Raw genomic sequence first — 16,453 nt, 5'->3', positions numbered from 1 at the left:
TGTTTAACCCGTGCTACGCTGCGACCCAGCTAGCTAGACTTCAGCAGGACCCCGAATATTCATGAGCGTACCCCTGTGGCCGGACTCTCCCAGGGGCGTGCTCTGTAAGATCTCGGCTCCAATTTTTTTCCTCCAAATGCGTTGCAGTCCGCACGTCCTTGTCAGACCTGGGGCTTACCCCACCGCCCCCCGAAACCCGCTTCAATGACTAGCCAAGGTGCCAGGGAAATTATGAAAACCATGTGACAGGTGAATGGCCGCGCCTGCGGCCTTTCTTAGGTTTCAAAGGGAGGATGGCTTGCTCCAGCATATGGGCTGGAAATTCAGGCTTGCAAGCACTTTCCAGAAAGCACAGGGCACACCAGACCCTCACAGGATTCTGCTTTTCCCTTCAGCGGAATCCAGCTGGGCCTCTTGGCCCTGGGGTCCAAGAATGGTCATGGGCCTGGCTCCGTCCAAACACTGTTCCCTTGCATGACGAGCAGACACACAGATGGGTTCTGAGCAGAAAAGGAACCAAGTAAACTCGTCAGAGGGTTCCAGAGCTGGCAAACACCTTTGGTCACTAAGTCTAATCTTCTCACTTTCCAGATGGGGAAACTAAGGCCCAGAGTAAAGTGTTCACCTAGAGTCAAACAGCTTATTAGAGACTGAGCCATGGCAAGAATGAACATATCAGTACCTCTCAAAAATCTTGCAAGAGTGAGTGATAAATGGCCATGAAGAATAGTGTCCAGAAGCTTCTATTTGTATTGGCTGGTAGAAATACAACAGGTACACGGGACCGAGTTTGTTCTATCTGTGAATAAGGCTGGGCATGGCCTGGTGAGGTATATAAAGACAGTGAAGTCTGGTTGGGATCCCTGGCCAGATGCTGTCCCCCAGGGAGCTGGATGCTCAAAGAGTTCATATGCCAACTGCGTTCCAGATTAGAGTTCAACCTGGGCAGCAAGTTTCCTATGGCATCGGGAGAGGAGAATCTCCAGTTGTTACACATCAGGCTGTTTCTACAGGGTCCCATAAAATACCCATACAGGGTCCATACAGGGTCCCATAAAATACCCATAAAAGTATTTTCCACACTTTGATAATCCTGGAGCTCCTATGGGTGGTCCTTCCATAAGCATACACTGAGCAACTCTTAGATGTGCTAGCACCTTTAGGGTCTCCCTGTTGCCATAATAGAGACAAAGCCCTTCCCATAATGCTCCTCTGTGCTCTCTGACCTACTTCTCACTTGTTACATCTGCAAACTCATCAGTCCATGCCAATCATGGCCATTGTGCCGAAAGCACCATCCACTTTTTTGCCTCTGAATCTTAAAACAAAACAAAACAAAAAACAAACAAAAAAGCCTTTCTGGAATGTTCTTTTCTCTTTCTCTCTTTCTCTTTCTCTGGAAGACTCCTCATCCTTCTCTACAACCCAACAACCCAGGGAAGTGTCACCTTCTCTGCCAGGTCTTCCTTCTCCCAATCCCCAGGAAGATATACCTTCAAAATAGATCTCCAAGCTGACCCCTCACCATCCGCACTGCTACTGCACTGGTCCAAGCCATCTCTTGCCTGGTTTGCTCTTGCAGGCTTCTAATTGGTCTCCCTGCTTCGGATCTCTTCCTTCTTTGAAGCGTTCTGTATACAGCAGCCAGGGTGATGTTCTTCTGTATGTCATAAATCAGATCAGATCACTTCTGTGCTTAAAACCCTCAGATGGCTTCTCATTGCAAAACTTACCATGGCTTATAACATCTCCCCTGCCTCTTTCTCTATTGTCACATTATCCATGCTGCCTCATTCTTCATGTTCCAGCCACAGTGGCTTTTTTCTTTTTCCTTGAAAAGACCAAGCTTACTCAGGGATCACTGCCTTTGTGTGTCCCAGGGGGCTCCCTACCCCACCAGATCCTCAAAATTCAGGTTGTGGCTCAAATACCTCTTCTTGGAGAGGTCTTCCCTGACTGCTCTATCTAAAGAAGACTCCCAGTTTCATTGTGTCTGCAGCAATCATGACTGTATCAAATGATTTTATGTATTTGTTTCCATGTCTCCGGCTGCAATATAAGCTCAATGATAGCAAAGATGTCACCTCTTTTTATGGACATGTCCCCAGTGTAGAGAACAGTCCAGGCTTCGAGTGGGATTTCAGTAATAAACATCTATGAACGACTGCCTTAAACGGTGCCCCATCATGCAAAGCCTATGGGAGGAGATCTTTGCGAACTCCTTATGGAAAGGGAAACCTGGATAAGCCATAAAAAGATGGTAGGGTTTGTGTAGGTGGAGAGAAAGAGAGTTGGCATCCCAGGAGGTAGGCCCGGCCAGGAGCATAAGTTGAGTGGTTGGAAAGAGAGAAGCATGCAAGAGAGAGAATGCCTAGAGTGGGGGAGAGGAGCTGACTCTGGAGGTCCTTGCAGGCCAGATGAGAGACCCCTTTTCCTCACTCGCCTTTGCACTATTTCCCATTCCAATCCCTGCAGCCTTCCTCTGCATGCACACAGTATAACTTGCAATCAGAAAGGTAGACAGGAGCCACAGGAACGTCCGGTGTCACCTGATATCATGGCAAATGGAAATGAAGTTCACCCCTGCTGGGGCAGAGCGATGCTTGTGCCAATAGAGATTCTCAGAGAAGCTGGCAGAAATCGCCCGGATGCGTGAGAATAGCAAGTTATAGAGTCATTGCCTGCAAATGGGCTCAGTGGAATCTAGCCACTGGATTCAAAGAACACAGCATCCTTGAATGACAGAGTTTCAAAACACACCGCTCTTCTGGATCACTGTGGCTATCCAGTCCAAGCTCCAAAGCCCTTTAGCATTCCGTTCAAAATGACACCAGTGGCTCCTTGCACACCTCCCATGATACAGAGCTCCCCACTCACATTGCTGGAAAGCTCAGGCTCTCTGAAAGTCTGCCTGACTTCGAGATGGATCTAATCTCCCCAAGTGGACTTCACGCTGACTCTGGAGCTACCCACTCTGCCCCCAGGCTGCACGGTGAACACACACAGCAGCCTCCCCAGCTCTGGGCTTTCTTGCGGGGCCCCAAGCTCTGGGCTCATACACCCTTTCTTCTTGGTGTTGCTTTAGTCCTCTCCTGGCCCTCAGCACCCCCTCTGGGCTCACCCCCTTTTGTCACTACTCAGTTTCTCTTGCATTGGGACAAGTCTCCCCGAGAGGGTGTCAGCCATCCTGGGAGTCTATCACACCCTCTCAACTTCTACTTTAAGGCCGTATGACCTGGCTGGTGGGAATGTAAAATGTCGCTGGGGAAAACAGCACGGCTGTTCCTCAAGAAAACCAAATTAGAACTTCTCTGTGATCCGTCAGGTCCACCTGTCAGAATACCCTCAAAAGAACTGAAAGCAGGGACTCAAACACTCAATGACTCCAATGCTCATTGCAGTATTACTCACAGGAGCCCCAAAATAAACATACACTGAGCAACTCTTAGATGCGCTATCGCCTTCCATGGCCATAGTAGAGACAACAACGCAGCCATCAACAGCGGGATGGATAAAGGAAATGTGATCTGTCTAGACAATGGGATGTTATTCAGCCCTAAAAAGGAACGTGATTCGGACATGTCCTACCACACGATGAACCCTGAAAACACTAAGTGGAGTAAGTCAAACACAAAAGGACAAATTGTGTGTGATTGCACCTCTCCGAGATCTCTAGACCAGGCAAATTTATAAAGACCTAAACTAGAACGGCGGTCACCACATGCTGGGGGGAAGGAAAGAGAGGAGGTACTGTTTAGCGGGTGCAGAGTTTCTGTTTGGGAAGATGAGAACGTTCTGGAGATGGATAGTGGGGATGGTTGTGCAACAGCACGAATGTGCTTAATGCTACGGAATTGTGCCCTTAAAAATGGTTAAGATAGCGAATTTGGGGTTATGTGTATCTTACCACCACAGGAAAATGTTTTTTTAAAAAGACCACACATATCTATCCCCCATTTCCTGCCAAAGGGTAATCAAGTACCAGACATTTATAAAATACTCCGTGCAGGGACCGTCTGACACGCCGTGGGCCATTGGGATTAGCAGTAGAGACTGTCCTTGTTCATAACAACACGAACAAGCCAGGCGCTAGGCTCAGCAATTAACATGGATTGCTTTATTTAACCCACACAGCCTTCTCAAGTAACTATCGTTGTACCAAGTTGACAAATGGAACTGACACTCTAAGAGGCTAAGCAGCTTGCTTAAGATTACACAGGGACAGATTCCAGATTCAAATGTGAATGCTGGATTCCAGAGACGAGGTTCCCAATCATACTTGACTACTGCTTGAAGAGACTTAAGAAATGCTTCAGAGCAAGAAAACCCACACACACACAGGCCCCTTAAGATGGTGTGCTGGGGGACATGTGTGCCAAGATTCATGGCAGAAAGGAGCAGCCGTTAACTCCACGAGTACGCTCACCGGTCTCTTCTTGGTCAATGTCCGTTGAAGGAATAAGCGGTGAGCGACCATCAGCGTGTCCTGAAGAAGTCAGGAGGAAGAGGTAGAGTTTCAGCGGGGCCCTGCAGTGTGGGAAGAAGGTGGGGGAAGAGGACCTCCACCTCCACTCTGCTCAGGAGCATGTGCTGACCTCCAGGCTGTGCACCTGTGCCCCTCAGGCGTCCTCCACCCCCCAGCCTCCTTGTTGATGGCACCCATGCCGTCGTGGGCTGGGCTCCTTGGCTCCCTGGCTACTGCTGCACTAGATGGGCACTCCTGCTGGGCAGGGCCCCAGTCTAACCCTGTCTGTGCCCAATTCCCGCCAGGAGCTGGCCCAGACGCCGTGCTCTGGTGTTTCTCGCTGGACAGATGAACAAAGGAAGACTGCTGGAGAAACCCTCCAGAAGACTTCAACCTTGAGGAGCTCTTGTTCAATTCTCCTTATTTCCCTATAATTAGAACCAATTCCTGGTTAGCTTAGTTTCCACTCCCGAAGGTGGAAGGAATTCAGGAAACTTCTACCAAGATGCCGAGCCCCGTTCTCAGTCTGACTGTCTAGACGTATGACCTGCAGGCTGCCCTTGGCGTGATCTTGCAGAAGCGGCGGGGGGCTGCGGCAGCAGCTGGTGCGTGTTACCTCTGGGGCTGGCAAGGCCTTCCATTCTTCCATCCTCAGGAGTCCCTACCCCAACAGCAGCAGCCCGGACTGAACGGCTGAGGCGCACACCTGACTGGCAGGGGCCTGTACAGGTGACGGCTGGGCTGCTGCCACGAACCATGACCTGGGGGCTGGGGGGCAGGGTGCACAATTCAGGTTGAAGACAAAGCAGCCAGAGTTCCCTGGAGGTGGGTGTCAGGGCCACACTGGTCAGAGGGGAGGCGGCTGGGGCAGGCCTGTTGTTGGGCTGCCTCCCTGACGCCCTCAGAGCTTGCCTGTCTGACCTCTGGCCTGTGGCCTGCATCCCGGTCAGACGACACCATCCTGTATCCAGATTAAGCTTCTCTTGCTTCCAAAATAGCAACCCAAAGCGGAGGAAGGAGTACAGGACAGACCTGGGTTCAAACCTAGATTTGTCCCATTAGCTGTGTGACCGTGGAAACAGTTCCTTCATCTCCTGGACTTCCAGCCTTCCTCTTTGTAAATGGGAGATAATAAAAGCTACTTCCAGGGAGGATTCAATGAGATTATATTGATAAAGTGCTTGGAACCATGGCTGGCCTGTAGCCAGTTTTCTATATATGTTTGTTAAATGAATACACATTTATCTCAGCATCCCAAGTGGGAGCCTTGGAGCTTGGGAGATAGTTTAAAAACAAAACAAAACAGAAGGTTGTAGGATAAATGAAGAACTGAGACCTGGATCTGTGTTGCCCCCCCCCCCCACACCCCAGGAACAGATGGCGTTACTTTGGGTAAGTGCCATGCCTTCTGGGGGCCTCGGTTTTTTGTCTGTACAATGCGGGTACAGGACACATTCTCCTGAGGGTCTGCTGTGGCTTGACTATGCTGGGGACACAAGAGCTCACAGCACCAGACCCCACCGTCCATCCTGTTGGCTCTAGCATTGGCCCCCTTCATTCCCGGCTACTCCTGATCCCTGGAGGACCCGGGACTTCTGTACTGCACCACTCAGGCCTCTTAGAAATGCCTGGGCCAGAGATTGTCAACGTGGATTAGTTCTGAGAAACACGACAGCCAGCAGAGTGTCCCCAGAGAGAGAGCTTATCCTGCCTGGCCACCGAGGGGGTGGGCTGAACATTCCAATCGACCTAGTGGCCTCAGGGGAGAATTTAGAGAAAAGGGCAGTGGGAAGCTGGTGCTGGAGGTCTCTTAATCCCCGGGAATTTAGAGCCACCGCAAAGTGGACTCCTAAATGAGGAGGGATTTGCTTCTCCTCCCAGCTTCAACAGACTGTTTCTGCAGAGAGAGAGGTTTTAAATAGCAAAGGTGACTTGGCTTGATTTGGCCAAGCTTACAGTTGGACACATTCCTCCTTTGGTTCCCAGGAAATAGCTTGTTGTGGGTGAGGGGCATGGAGGTGAACTGGGAGAAAGGAGATGGTGGTCTTCTCAAATGTCCCCGATAGGGGACATAACATGTGCCAAATAAATATGGAGAGGGGGGCCCCTGGACCATTGGGGGGTGTTTTATGGCTTAGGAACCCTCAGAATTGTCTTGTGTGGTTCTTCTAGAAGGGAGAAAGTGAGTCCCATGGAAAAACAAAAGACCTGCTCAAGGTTACCCTCGAGCAAAGTAAGTCAATGGCAGAGCCAGGGCTTAGGCTTGGGTCTCCTGACCCTAAAGTTGGCTGACCCTTATTCCTCAGACACACAGTTTCTGTCTGCACCAGTTACAACCAGCATAAACCAGGGTCCGTTTTATTCAGTGTATGTTTCCTGGGACATTGCCATGTGCAGGTCCTCAGCTAGGCATGGGGAGGGGCGGGGCTGGGATGGAACAGAGATGACCCAGGTACCACCCTTGTCCTCCAGCTACCAAGGCAGGGACCCTAGCAATTTGAGAATACATGTTTAGGAAGGGAGAGACAAGGAAGGGGTGCACATCTGGCCAGGGCGGGGATGGGGCTGGGGGCTGGGAGCTCAAAGCTGCTCCTGTTCTCTGTTTTCTCGGTTTTGCTGGTCTTATCTCCCATGCTCGCCAGAAGAGAGGGATTAAGACCCCCTCATTAGCCAGGATGTGCCATCGAGCCAACTCTCTAAGGCAGTCGCTTCTCTCCCAAGCTCAGCAGCACTCCCCACTGAGTCTCTGTCCAGTGGCCTTCTGGTTGGTCCCAAGCTGGCTGCTGCCTGACTCAGGTCCTGAGTCATGTCTCACCTGGTTTTCCTGAGGTCCTGGGTCCTGGGCACATGCTTCCTGCTCACCGCTGCTAGAGCGGTCTTTCTGCAGCAAAACGCCTTCAGGAAAGCTTTGTGGAAACCAGTCATTGCCCCCAGTTCTTTTCAGGGTTGCCCTGGGGGCAGGTGCAGCCTGAGGGGCTCTGGCAGCCTCAGGCGGCAGAGTTAGGAAGAGGGCAGAACACCTGGGGTAAGTTGTTTCAGCTCCAAGGGAGGCTCTCAGAGATAATGCGCCGACCAGAGGGTCCCATGTTCTAGCAGGCTGCTGGGGTGTGGGAAGGGAAGAAGGAAGGGAGAATGGTTTCCATCATCTCGAGGGGTGTGTGAGCAGTATCTTGAAGCCCTGTTGCTTGTTTGGACATTTTAGGGGGTGTGGGGGCATCAAATGAGGCACCAAATTCCAGAGCAGGACTGAAGATTGTAAGCCCTCCTGGGCCCTGTCTCTATTTCCACGTCTGCATCCCTTCTTGGGTGAGGGGCAATTTGAGAGCATTTGTAGTTGCAAATAAGCATGTGGGTCTGATTCTTCTTAGTCTCCTCAGCAGTGAGCACAGGGCCTGGCACTCACTAGCTCAGAAGTGCTTGCTGAGTGAGTGAAGGACTTGTGAACTTCTGAGGTCCCAGAATTACTCCAGGACAAGGCCCAGCCTCTGCAGTGGAGGAATGATGGGGACTTGGGTGTGGAGAATAGGCTCCTCTCTGGCCTCCAGTCCCTGGGACCTCCCCAACTTCAAAGGACTTGTAGATAAGAAGGGCTTTCTGGGCTAAGTGAGATCTGGCCCTCCCCCGAGCTTCCCCCCACCCTGCAACACACACACCAAATGTGCACATGACAATCTAGCTTCCTTATCTGCCTAGGCTCAGATTTGGCCCCCCTGGGGCTTGAAAGGCTGAGAGAGCAACTCATGGTCCATCCAGATGTCCTTAAAGGCCTCCAGCTGTGGACTGCCGGGCATTATTCCTTCCCAGGTGCCAGCCCCAGCTTCCACCTGCATGAAGGTGTGAGGCCCTGCTTGGGTGGGAATGAAAGAAGTTATACTGGAGATCGAAATCCAAAAGGCAGAGGATCCCATGAGAGCGACAGACCTGGCTGGAAGGATCGCATGAGAGGGAAGAATGTAAGAGGACACAGAAGGCAGAGGCTCATGCTGAACATGAGTTCCCTACATAAGACCAAGTCCTAAAAGACCCACTTGATGAGTGGATGATTGCATGGCTGGAAGGATGGATGGCAGGAATGGACGATGGTCCATTCAAGGATTTATTGAACGATTCCTTGGACCCTGTGGAGTGAATCAGACCCAGCCTCCATCGCCAAGGAGCTCACAATACACAGGCTGTGACGTCACAGGGGTCATTCAACTTGGGAATGGGCATTGAAAGATTGGGGGGCGGGGTTGTGGCTACACGCCAAAGACAAGATCGAGCAGAATTCTCAGTGCAGTTCAGGCGTCACTCCTTTGGGGTCTGAGATGCTCTGAGCATGTCATGAGACACCTTGAGACCAAATTCAAAATGATCAAGTATCTTGGTTGGTGTTAAATACATGCCTCCTTAAATTGGATTTCAGTATGGTTAAGATAGTGTTCATACAAGCTCATGAAAAGCTATGGAAAAAATTAAAAATTGAGAAAACTGTATCTCTTTATGTAGTTTGTGTGTGTATGAATTGAAAACTTGAACTTGGGTTCAGGGAGGGTAAGTAACTCATTCAAGGCCACACAGACAAAGTGGCAGAGCTGGGATTTGGTGCCATAGCTCTGACTTGAAAGTCAGTGGATCTCTCTTATCTCACATGGATCTTGAGATTTACATCAGCAGAAGGATCCCTGGATACCAACCACTCTTGGAACTCCAGACCCCGTAGAAACAGAGATGGAAAGTCTGAAGTCTGAACAAAGGCCTAGAAGGACTAGAACCTGGGGTCAGCTCAGGGAAGTAGTTATTGTTCAGCATGAGGGCAGAGGAGCAGACCATGAGGCTAGGAAGGGAGATTGGGCCAGTTTTGGGGGGCTTTGAAGGGCACGCCTCAAGCTGCTCATACTCCCCAGTGATTCCCCTGTTCGGCTGACATCCAGAGGCTGGTTGTTGGAGGTGTGTATAAACCAACAAAATGAGAAACAAGAGCAGATTGACAGTGTGTGGGGGGTGAGATTTGAGTTAGGTGAATTGAGGTTCTGCTGTTCCAGCGAACAGAATTTATGACAAGGACCTACTGACTGCTTACTTGGTGCCGGGGACTGTTCTAAGAATTTTCCATGGGTCAATTCATCCTCCCAACAACCCTGTGAGATGGGTACTGCTCTGAATCTGCTCTACATGTGAGCCAGTGGGGGCCGCCGTGTGCACCCCGGACCGATGGCGTGTTTGCTGGATCCCTGTTCTCACATCTCTCACATAGAGAAGTGGGTGAGATCGAACAACTCCTGTGAACTCGGCCGACACACTCTTGGTGAGCGAATGATGTTCGCACTTGAAATTTAGCATGATGGGAGTAAGAAATGGCAAGGCCCATGCTTTCTGACGCCGGACTCTGGGGTCCCTCTGCCACCCCATCTCCCATCCTGAGGGTCTCGCACACCGTAGGTGAGCATCAAATGTCTGTGGAGGGTTGATAAAATCTTCATGCATTCCAGCGTCCCCTGTGGCTTGGCTGCCTCCGGGCACCTCACCCCGGGGGAGGGGTGGGGTGTGGCTTTTTTGGGCTGGGAGGTTCCCTCCTGCAGACACTGCTTTCCAGACTCCTAGCGGCCTGATCTGAAAAGGGAGAGCTTGCAGGCAGCCTCTGGGGAGGTGTGGCAGGGATCTGGGGATCAGGTTCTGCTTGCCTTTCTGCCCGTGTCAGCCCTGGGGCAGGGTGCATCCCCAGCTCTCTGGGGGCCCGAGAGCCAAGTGCGCGTGGGAAGCCCATGTGCCTGTCACCGGAGGGCGTCGGTGCCACCTGTGTCTGTCTTAGTGTGAACGAATCAATCTTCATCCCCAAGTCCTCCTGCCAGTGGATTATCTGGTCCTTCAGAAACAAAATCACTCAACCCCAGGAACTTGTCCTCTGCAATGGCAGGTGGGAAAGCTCTGACCCTGACCGTGGTGCCAGACAGGGAGCATCCTGGGCTGTGTTCTTTTCAGGGAGGTCTTTCCTTTAGCCCCCACTCTCTGCCAAGGATTTCTACAGAACTGGTGACAGGACCCTTAGGATAACAACCTCTAGCCTTGCGTGGGCCTTGGAAGGAGAGAAGGGGTGAATGAAACGAGCGCTTGGAAGGTAAGACTCTGGAGCAAAGAGGATAAAGAGAAAGGGCTGGGCAGGCAGGGGGAGCAAGCCAGCGGGGTTTCCCTGCCTTCTGTCCCTTGCATGGCTCCCAGTGGTGGGGGGGGTGGTGGTAGTGGGAGGCACGTGACCTCTGATATCACAAACACCTGGGGCTTGCTTCAAGACCTGTGAATTTGCACAGAGTCCTAGCCATGCAGGGCTGACCAGGGAGGCGTCCTATTGCCCTGGAGTGATTTTTAGAGTCGTCCTGCCAGCTGAGATCACAGCATCTGGAGGCAGCCGGCCAGGCTCTCAGCCCCCATCCTGAGCAAGCCTGCAGAAGCATGTATTCTAGGCCACCTTGTGTTGGGAGTTCTTCTCAGGAAAGCCCAGCTCACCCTGACCTGTCAGACCTGCCAGACCCTCCTCCTTACCCTTCTTAGAATGTCCCAGCTGGAGTCTGTTTGCACAGCTGGGGTGAGGGTAGAGCACGGGTGGGGAGAGGCTGCTCTTTGGGTCTTGAGGCTCTGACCAAATTTCCTTATGCCAACTGGAAGGAGCCCAGCATGCTGAAAAGGGCCTGGCAGATCCATGAATGGGACCTTGAGTTTTGTGGGGCGGCTTTTCAGCTGCCTTATCTCTAGCAAGTCTCAGGGCCTCTGTGAGCCTTCATCTCCTTATCTGTCAATGAAGAAATAATATACACGGCAGTCTTGGGGGGTACTAACCTGCCCGTACACGTAAGTAACCAGCCTAGTGCCTGGCACATAAAGGCGGAGGGGGGGCCCTAAACTTGTCGGTTCCCTTCCAGCTCTTCTCCTGCTGTCACTTTTCTCTTGCTTTTTTTTGCTTTGCAGAGCCACTCATGGATTATTCTGGTATGTATTCTGAGTGCCACTAGCAGCAAATGCTGTGGATGCCGGAGTGAGTGAAGTGGGCCCGGGCCCTCCAACAACTCACAGCCTCAGAGCAGGTGTGGACAGACAAGGACAACGCCACAAGGAGAGTGGGCCCAGGGAGGGCTTCTGGGGATGTATTGCCTGTACCTGCTCTCAAGTGTCCTCAGCTGACGTTCCGTAGTGGTCGGACACCCTCCTGCTTCCTGACCAACTAGTGGGACAGCTTCCATTTGTCCTCCAAGCACCGCCTCTTTCAGAAGGCCATTCGGGCCCCCCAGAAGCCATTATCCTATGAAGCACTTTACTGCCCAGTCCTTGGGACCATGCTGTAGGATGGGTAATAACGTCACCCCGGTTACAGATAGGGCAGTGGGACTTTGAGAAGTCCATGAACAATGGCGGGATGCCACTGGAATTCAGCTCCGAGGTCAGGGTCCCAGCTCTTTCCAAAAAAAGAATTTGCCTCTCCTTAGGCCTTCTGTCTACCCTGGGCTCCCCTCAGCCCCTCTCAAAGCCAGTATCACCAGTTCTTTATTATTTGTTTACTGAACCATTGCCTCCACCAGTCAGGAAAAACCTTTCGGTAGCGGGACCATATCCAGGCCCCAGCACAGGTCTGCCACAGAAGCAGCATGAGGGAACGTCTTGTTATTCAGACGCCCAGCACCACGGTCTCCCCGCTCAACAGGGCAGCCTGTGCTTGGAAAGCCACCCTCCTCAATGGATTTGCCTTGTCAGCCTGACCCGACCCTGTCAGCTTGGGTCTCACTCCCTTCCTCCTCTCTTCCTGGTTTCAGGTGCTTGGGGGCCAACAGGATGTGACAGGCACGATGTGTGGTGGCCTCCTATGTCCAGCCAAGGAACCCAGCCCCGGAGGTGAGGCCATGAGCTCCTGATTCATGCTGAGGTGAGGATGAAGGCTGGGAGAGGGAGACTCGCCTGACAAGACGTCACAGCTCCTAAAGCCAGTGAAACCCAGAAAGCTTTGGAAAGGAGCTTGAAGAATTTGGGGTTGGGACAAAGGCCTCAGAGAATCTGTCCAAAATGCAGGAAGCAGATCTGGCCAGTTCCTCAGACATGGATCCATCTGTTGCTGGCCTCCAAGGGGCTGCCTCTCTTCCCTGTCAGAGCCCAGCTACACGTGGCCCATTTGCTTGGGTCCCAGCAGGCCTGGAGGCCACGGGAGCCTGGGAAGGGGCTCACCCAGGGGAATGATGGACAGATTGTCAGGGGGCCGACTTTGGGCGGGAGCCTGTTTCTCAGGCAGACCAGACAGCAGCTGAGACTCTGGTATGGGGGATTAGGGAGCACTAGCCCCAGTACTCACCCTTCCAGCTTCAGTCCCTCTCCTTGCTCTCCCCTTGGTCCCGGGCCGGTGGTGCTGGGGACAGAAGAGCCGGCAGGTCATCATGGGGGCAGAGGGAACTGGGAGGCTCGGGCCACCAGTTCATGAGTCTGCTCAGCTCTGGTGCTCCTGTCAGTGGGGCACAACAGAGGCTGCTGCAGTGGAGAGAAGGAGGCCTCCGGGACCAGAGGATCTGGCCTCACACTCTGGAGCCACCACTCACCAGCTCCGTGACCTCGGGCAAGCCACTTGACTTCTCAGAGCCTCGGTGTCCTCCTCTGTAAAATGGGGATAATAGACTCCCTCATGCCTAACTCATGGGTTGTTGAGAGGATCAAGGAGAAAGAGGGCTTTCCAGTTGCTATCCATGGAACTTCCAACGGTTGCTAACCATACAGCGGGCCAGTGGCAGAATCCAGCTCCAACCCAGGTCTCCTGCCCCCCAGACATCTGTTCTTCCTCTTTCCTATGCCCTCGCATTGACCATGCCCAGGTTTTAGCCTGGTCTGGAGGCTGAGGGAGAGAGTTGATGACCTCAAGTTTATCAGCGCCTCCGGGTCTGCCTAAGTCAGCTCCAGGGACTGGGAAGCACGTGAGAACTGAGCCACTGCCGTGTTTACCCGATTCAGTGACTGAGCAGCAAATGTAGCTGATAAAACCCTGCTCCCCCACCGAGCCTCTAATAGATCACTACGGGCTTAGCGCAAAGGGTCTGTGATGGAGACGAGGCAGATAAAGGCTCCAGCAAACTCTGTGGGGAGGCGGGACCCCCATACAAGAGATATTAACCACAAATATAGGGCAGAGCATCCAAGGTACCAGGTCTGGGTCTGTTCATAATAGCCTCTCTGGGGCCCAAGGCACATTGGGAGCAGTCATTAAATACCCTTCAAATGGAGGAAAAAAGAGATGAATGAGTGACACAGATAATCCTTGTACGTTATCCATCTGCTCCTTGGAATTCCCATGCTTCTAAAAGATTGGAGAGAGCTTCGTCTAACCTCAGCTGGTTCAGCTGTCTCACAGTTGTTTGTCAGGCTTCTCTGTCCCTCCTCATGAGAGGGCGAACCATGTCTAAACATCAGTCCCCCACACAAAACTTTGCCTTCTCCCTTTTCTAGGAAAATGTAACTGCCTTGGGAATTTTACAACATTTTGTCACCTTAGCAATGATTTGGGGGTGTCCCAGGGGAGGATTACCAGGTTTGCTCACTTTTACTACAAGTTGCCCCATAGAACTAAATCCCCACCATCCAAACTCTGAGCTCCTGACCTGTGCCCCTCTCCAGTCTTCTGGAAAACAGGGTCTAAAAGGTACCCCCCGGGACGCCTGGGTGGCTCAGTTGGTTAAGCAGCTGCCTTCGGCTCAGGTCATGATCCCAGCATCCTGGGATCGAGTCCCACATCGGGCTCCTTGCTCCGCAGGGAGCCTGCTTCTCCCTCTGACTCTGCCTTCCACTCTGTCTGCCTGTGCTCGCTCTCGCTCACTCTCTCTCTGACAAATAAATAAATAAAATCTTTAAAAAAAAAAAAATAATAAAATAAAAATAAAAAAAAATAAATAAATAAAAGGTACCCCCCATGCCCAACACCTTCCTGCCCGAAGCCAAGGCTTTTCTTGCAGGAAGAGAGTTGCTAGTCTGCTTTCTTCTCTCCCAGAGAATTCCAAGTAAGAAAGCATTTTCTATTTTTTTCCTTCCATGTTAATCTCTCCAGGCCCTGTGAGTTCTCAGACAAGGTCTGAGAGGGTAGTGAGTCAGGTTCAGACTATGGGTACAGAAGTCCTTTCTAACATCGAGTGCTATCTAAATTGCTCAGAGGTGCTGAGCTCCATGTCATAGGAGGTATGCTAGCAGAGTGAGATACAAGAGATATTAGGAGATATACAAGGAGCAAAAGCTCCTTGCGGGTATGGATATGAATTCTTAGGTATTTATTCAATGTAGGGGTTGGAAAGTGTATGAAGCCAGTAAGCAGGAGACCTGAGTTTTCAGCCTCAGCTCTCTTACTGACTTTTAGTGTGAGACCAGTCAGTTCCTTGCCTGTCTCTGTGCCTCAGTTTCCCCACTTGCATAATGGGTGCAGAGACCAGGGCAGGGAGGTCAGATGAGTGCTCTTTTAGGGTCCTGATTGCTGAGCCACTGTGGTTTTCTGGTGTCTCAAGAGTGGAAGGTGATTTGTTTTTTCTGCAATTGGAACTGAGTGTCAAGTTTGTGGCAAGTTGAGAATGACTGGATCTTCTTATCTCTCTGGCTCCAAGCCCAGTTGGGGCTCCGTCTGGCTGCAGCAGAGGGGGAAGGAGCACCCCAGACCCTCCTCTGCCTTGTTGAGAAAGTGGAGCCGGCTTTCAGATCCTGCTGTTGTGGCCCAGCCAGGCAGGGCCTGGCCTCCCCAGCCTGGGAAGAGCCAGGATGGCAGAGCGCAGGCCGCTGGACCCCTGTATGGTGGGGGGGGGGGGGGAGAATGGGGAGCATCTGTCTGTGTCTCTGTGCTGTCTGGTGTCAGGGAGGAAATCTCTGCTCTGGGGATGGGATTAGGGTACGGAGCCCACTTCTGTCTGTCTTCCTCCTGCTGAGCAGATTCCATGGGAAGATTTGGGAAAGGATGGCTCTCTCTGACTCTCATTGAGATTGGCCCAAATAGTCTCCAAATTTTGCCATCTAAGGTCTCCCAAGATCTCTTTATTATTAGCAAACATATCACGAGCAACTACCACATGTCAAGCTTTGTGCTGGGCCCTGAGGCATAGCAGAGAACAAGGAAGAAATAGCCTTTGGCTCTGGCCTGGCAGTGCACCCACCACCCTCCCCAGCAAGCCTCTAGGGCCATGGCCAATTTCAAGAATACGTCCATTGCCACCAAGCCAGAGGACCTGCAGTACAGCCTGCTGGGTGAGGTCATCAAGCACTTGGAACAGAAGGATTCTGCCCTGTGGCCCCAAAGTTTCTTAGGCCTCCGAAAACACCTGAAGCAGCCCTGAAAGACTGCCCACTGTGTCTGGGGCTAGAGACATACATGAATGTAGGGCCAGTTGTGGCCGTGATCTGGGAAGGGCTGCCTGTGCTCAGACAGATGCCTGGGACACCAACCCAGGGGGATCTAAGCTGGATGCCGTTCACGGGGACTTCTGCATTTGTTTTGGAAGAACATCATTCCTAGAGGTGATTCAGGAAAAAGTGCAGATAAAAAATGAGCCTACAGCTTACGACCAAAGAACTGGTGACTCCAAGTCTTGTGCTTTTCGCAAGATCTATGAATAACGGAGGGACAGAGCAGCAGTCCCCTCTGGCACCACTTGGCGTGTCCCCTGACACAGCTCTTCATTCCATGGGCTTGGAAGCTGTAGGATCAACTTTTCTTTTCTATAATCTATTTGGCAATAAAGCTTTTGGAAACTGGGATAAAGAAAGAAAGGGAATGGGTCGGGAAAGGAAGGGAAGAAGAAAGGAAGGAAAGAGGGAGAGAGGGAGGAAAAAGAGACAGGATGGAGAAGGGAACAGAAAGAGAAAGAGAGAAAGGAAGAAAAGGCGGTTCTATCTGCTGTCCAAATTCCAGCTCAGTACCCACTGCCAGGAAAGTCTTTCCAGACTGATGTGTGGGGTTAGAGCCCCTGCTGTGGTCCCCGCTGTCAGGCCTTTGTTCACACTGAACTCGAGTGT

General features: G+C 51.8%; 1 protein-coding gene across 1 annotated transcript; it reads right to left on the bottom strand.

Annotated features, from left to right (window-relative positions):
• Positions 1 to 763: 763 nt before the first annotated feature.
• LOC116568212 lies at positions 764 to 9,787 on the bottom strand. The gene is made up of 5 exons (XM_032303734.1): positions 9,689 to 9,787; positions 7,281 to 7,565; positions 4,427 to 4,486; positions 1,526 to 1,660; positions 764 to 822 (listed from the first exon to the last, which is right to left on the bottom strand). The coding sequence occupies exons 1-5, from the start codon at positions 9,785 to 9,787 to the stop codon at positions 796 to 798; spliced, it is 606 nt and encodes a 201-aa protein (XP_032159625.1). The 3' UTR covers positions 764 to 795.
• Between the last annotated feature and the right edge of the window lie 6,666 nt (positions 9,788 to 16,453).

Source organism: Mustela erminea, chromosome 10, assembly GCF_009829155.1.
Source record: "Mustela erminea isolate mMusErm1 chromosome 10, mMusErm1.Pri, whole genome shotgun sequence".
NCBI lineage: Eukaryota > Metazoa > Chordata > Mammalia > Carnivora > Mustelidae > Mustela > Mustela erminea.
Note: the sequence above shows the minus strand (reverse complement) of the source record. Positions and strands in the feature narration are given on the sequence as shown.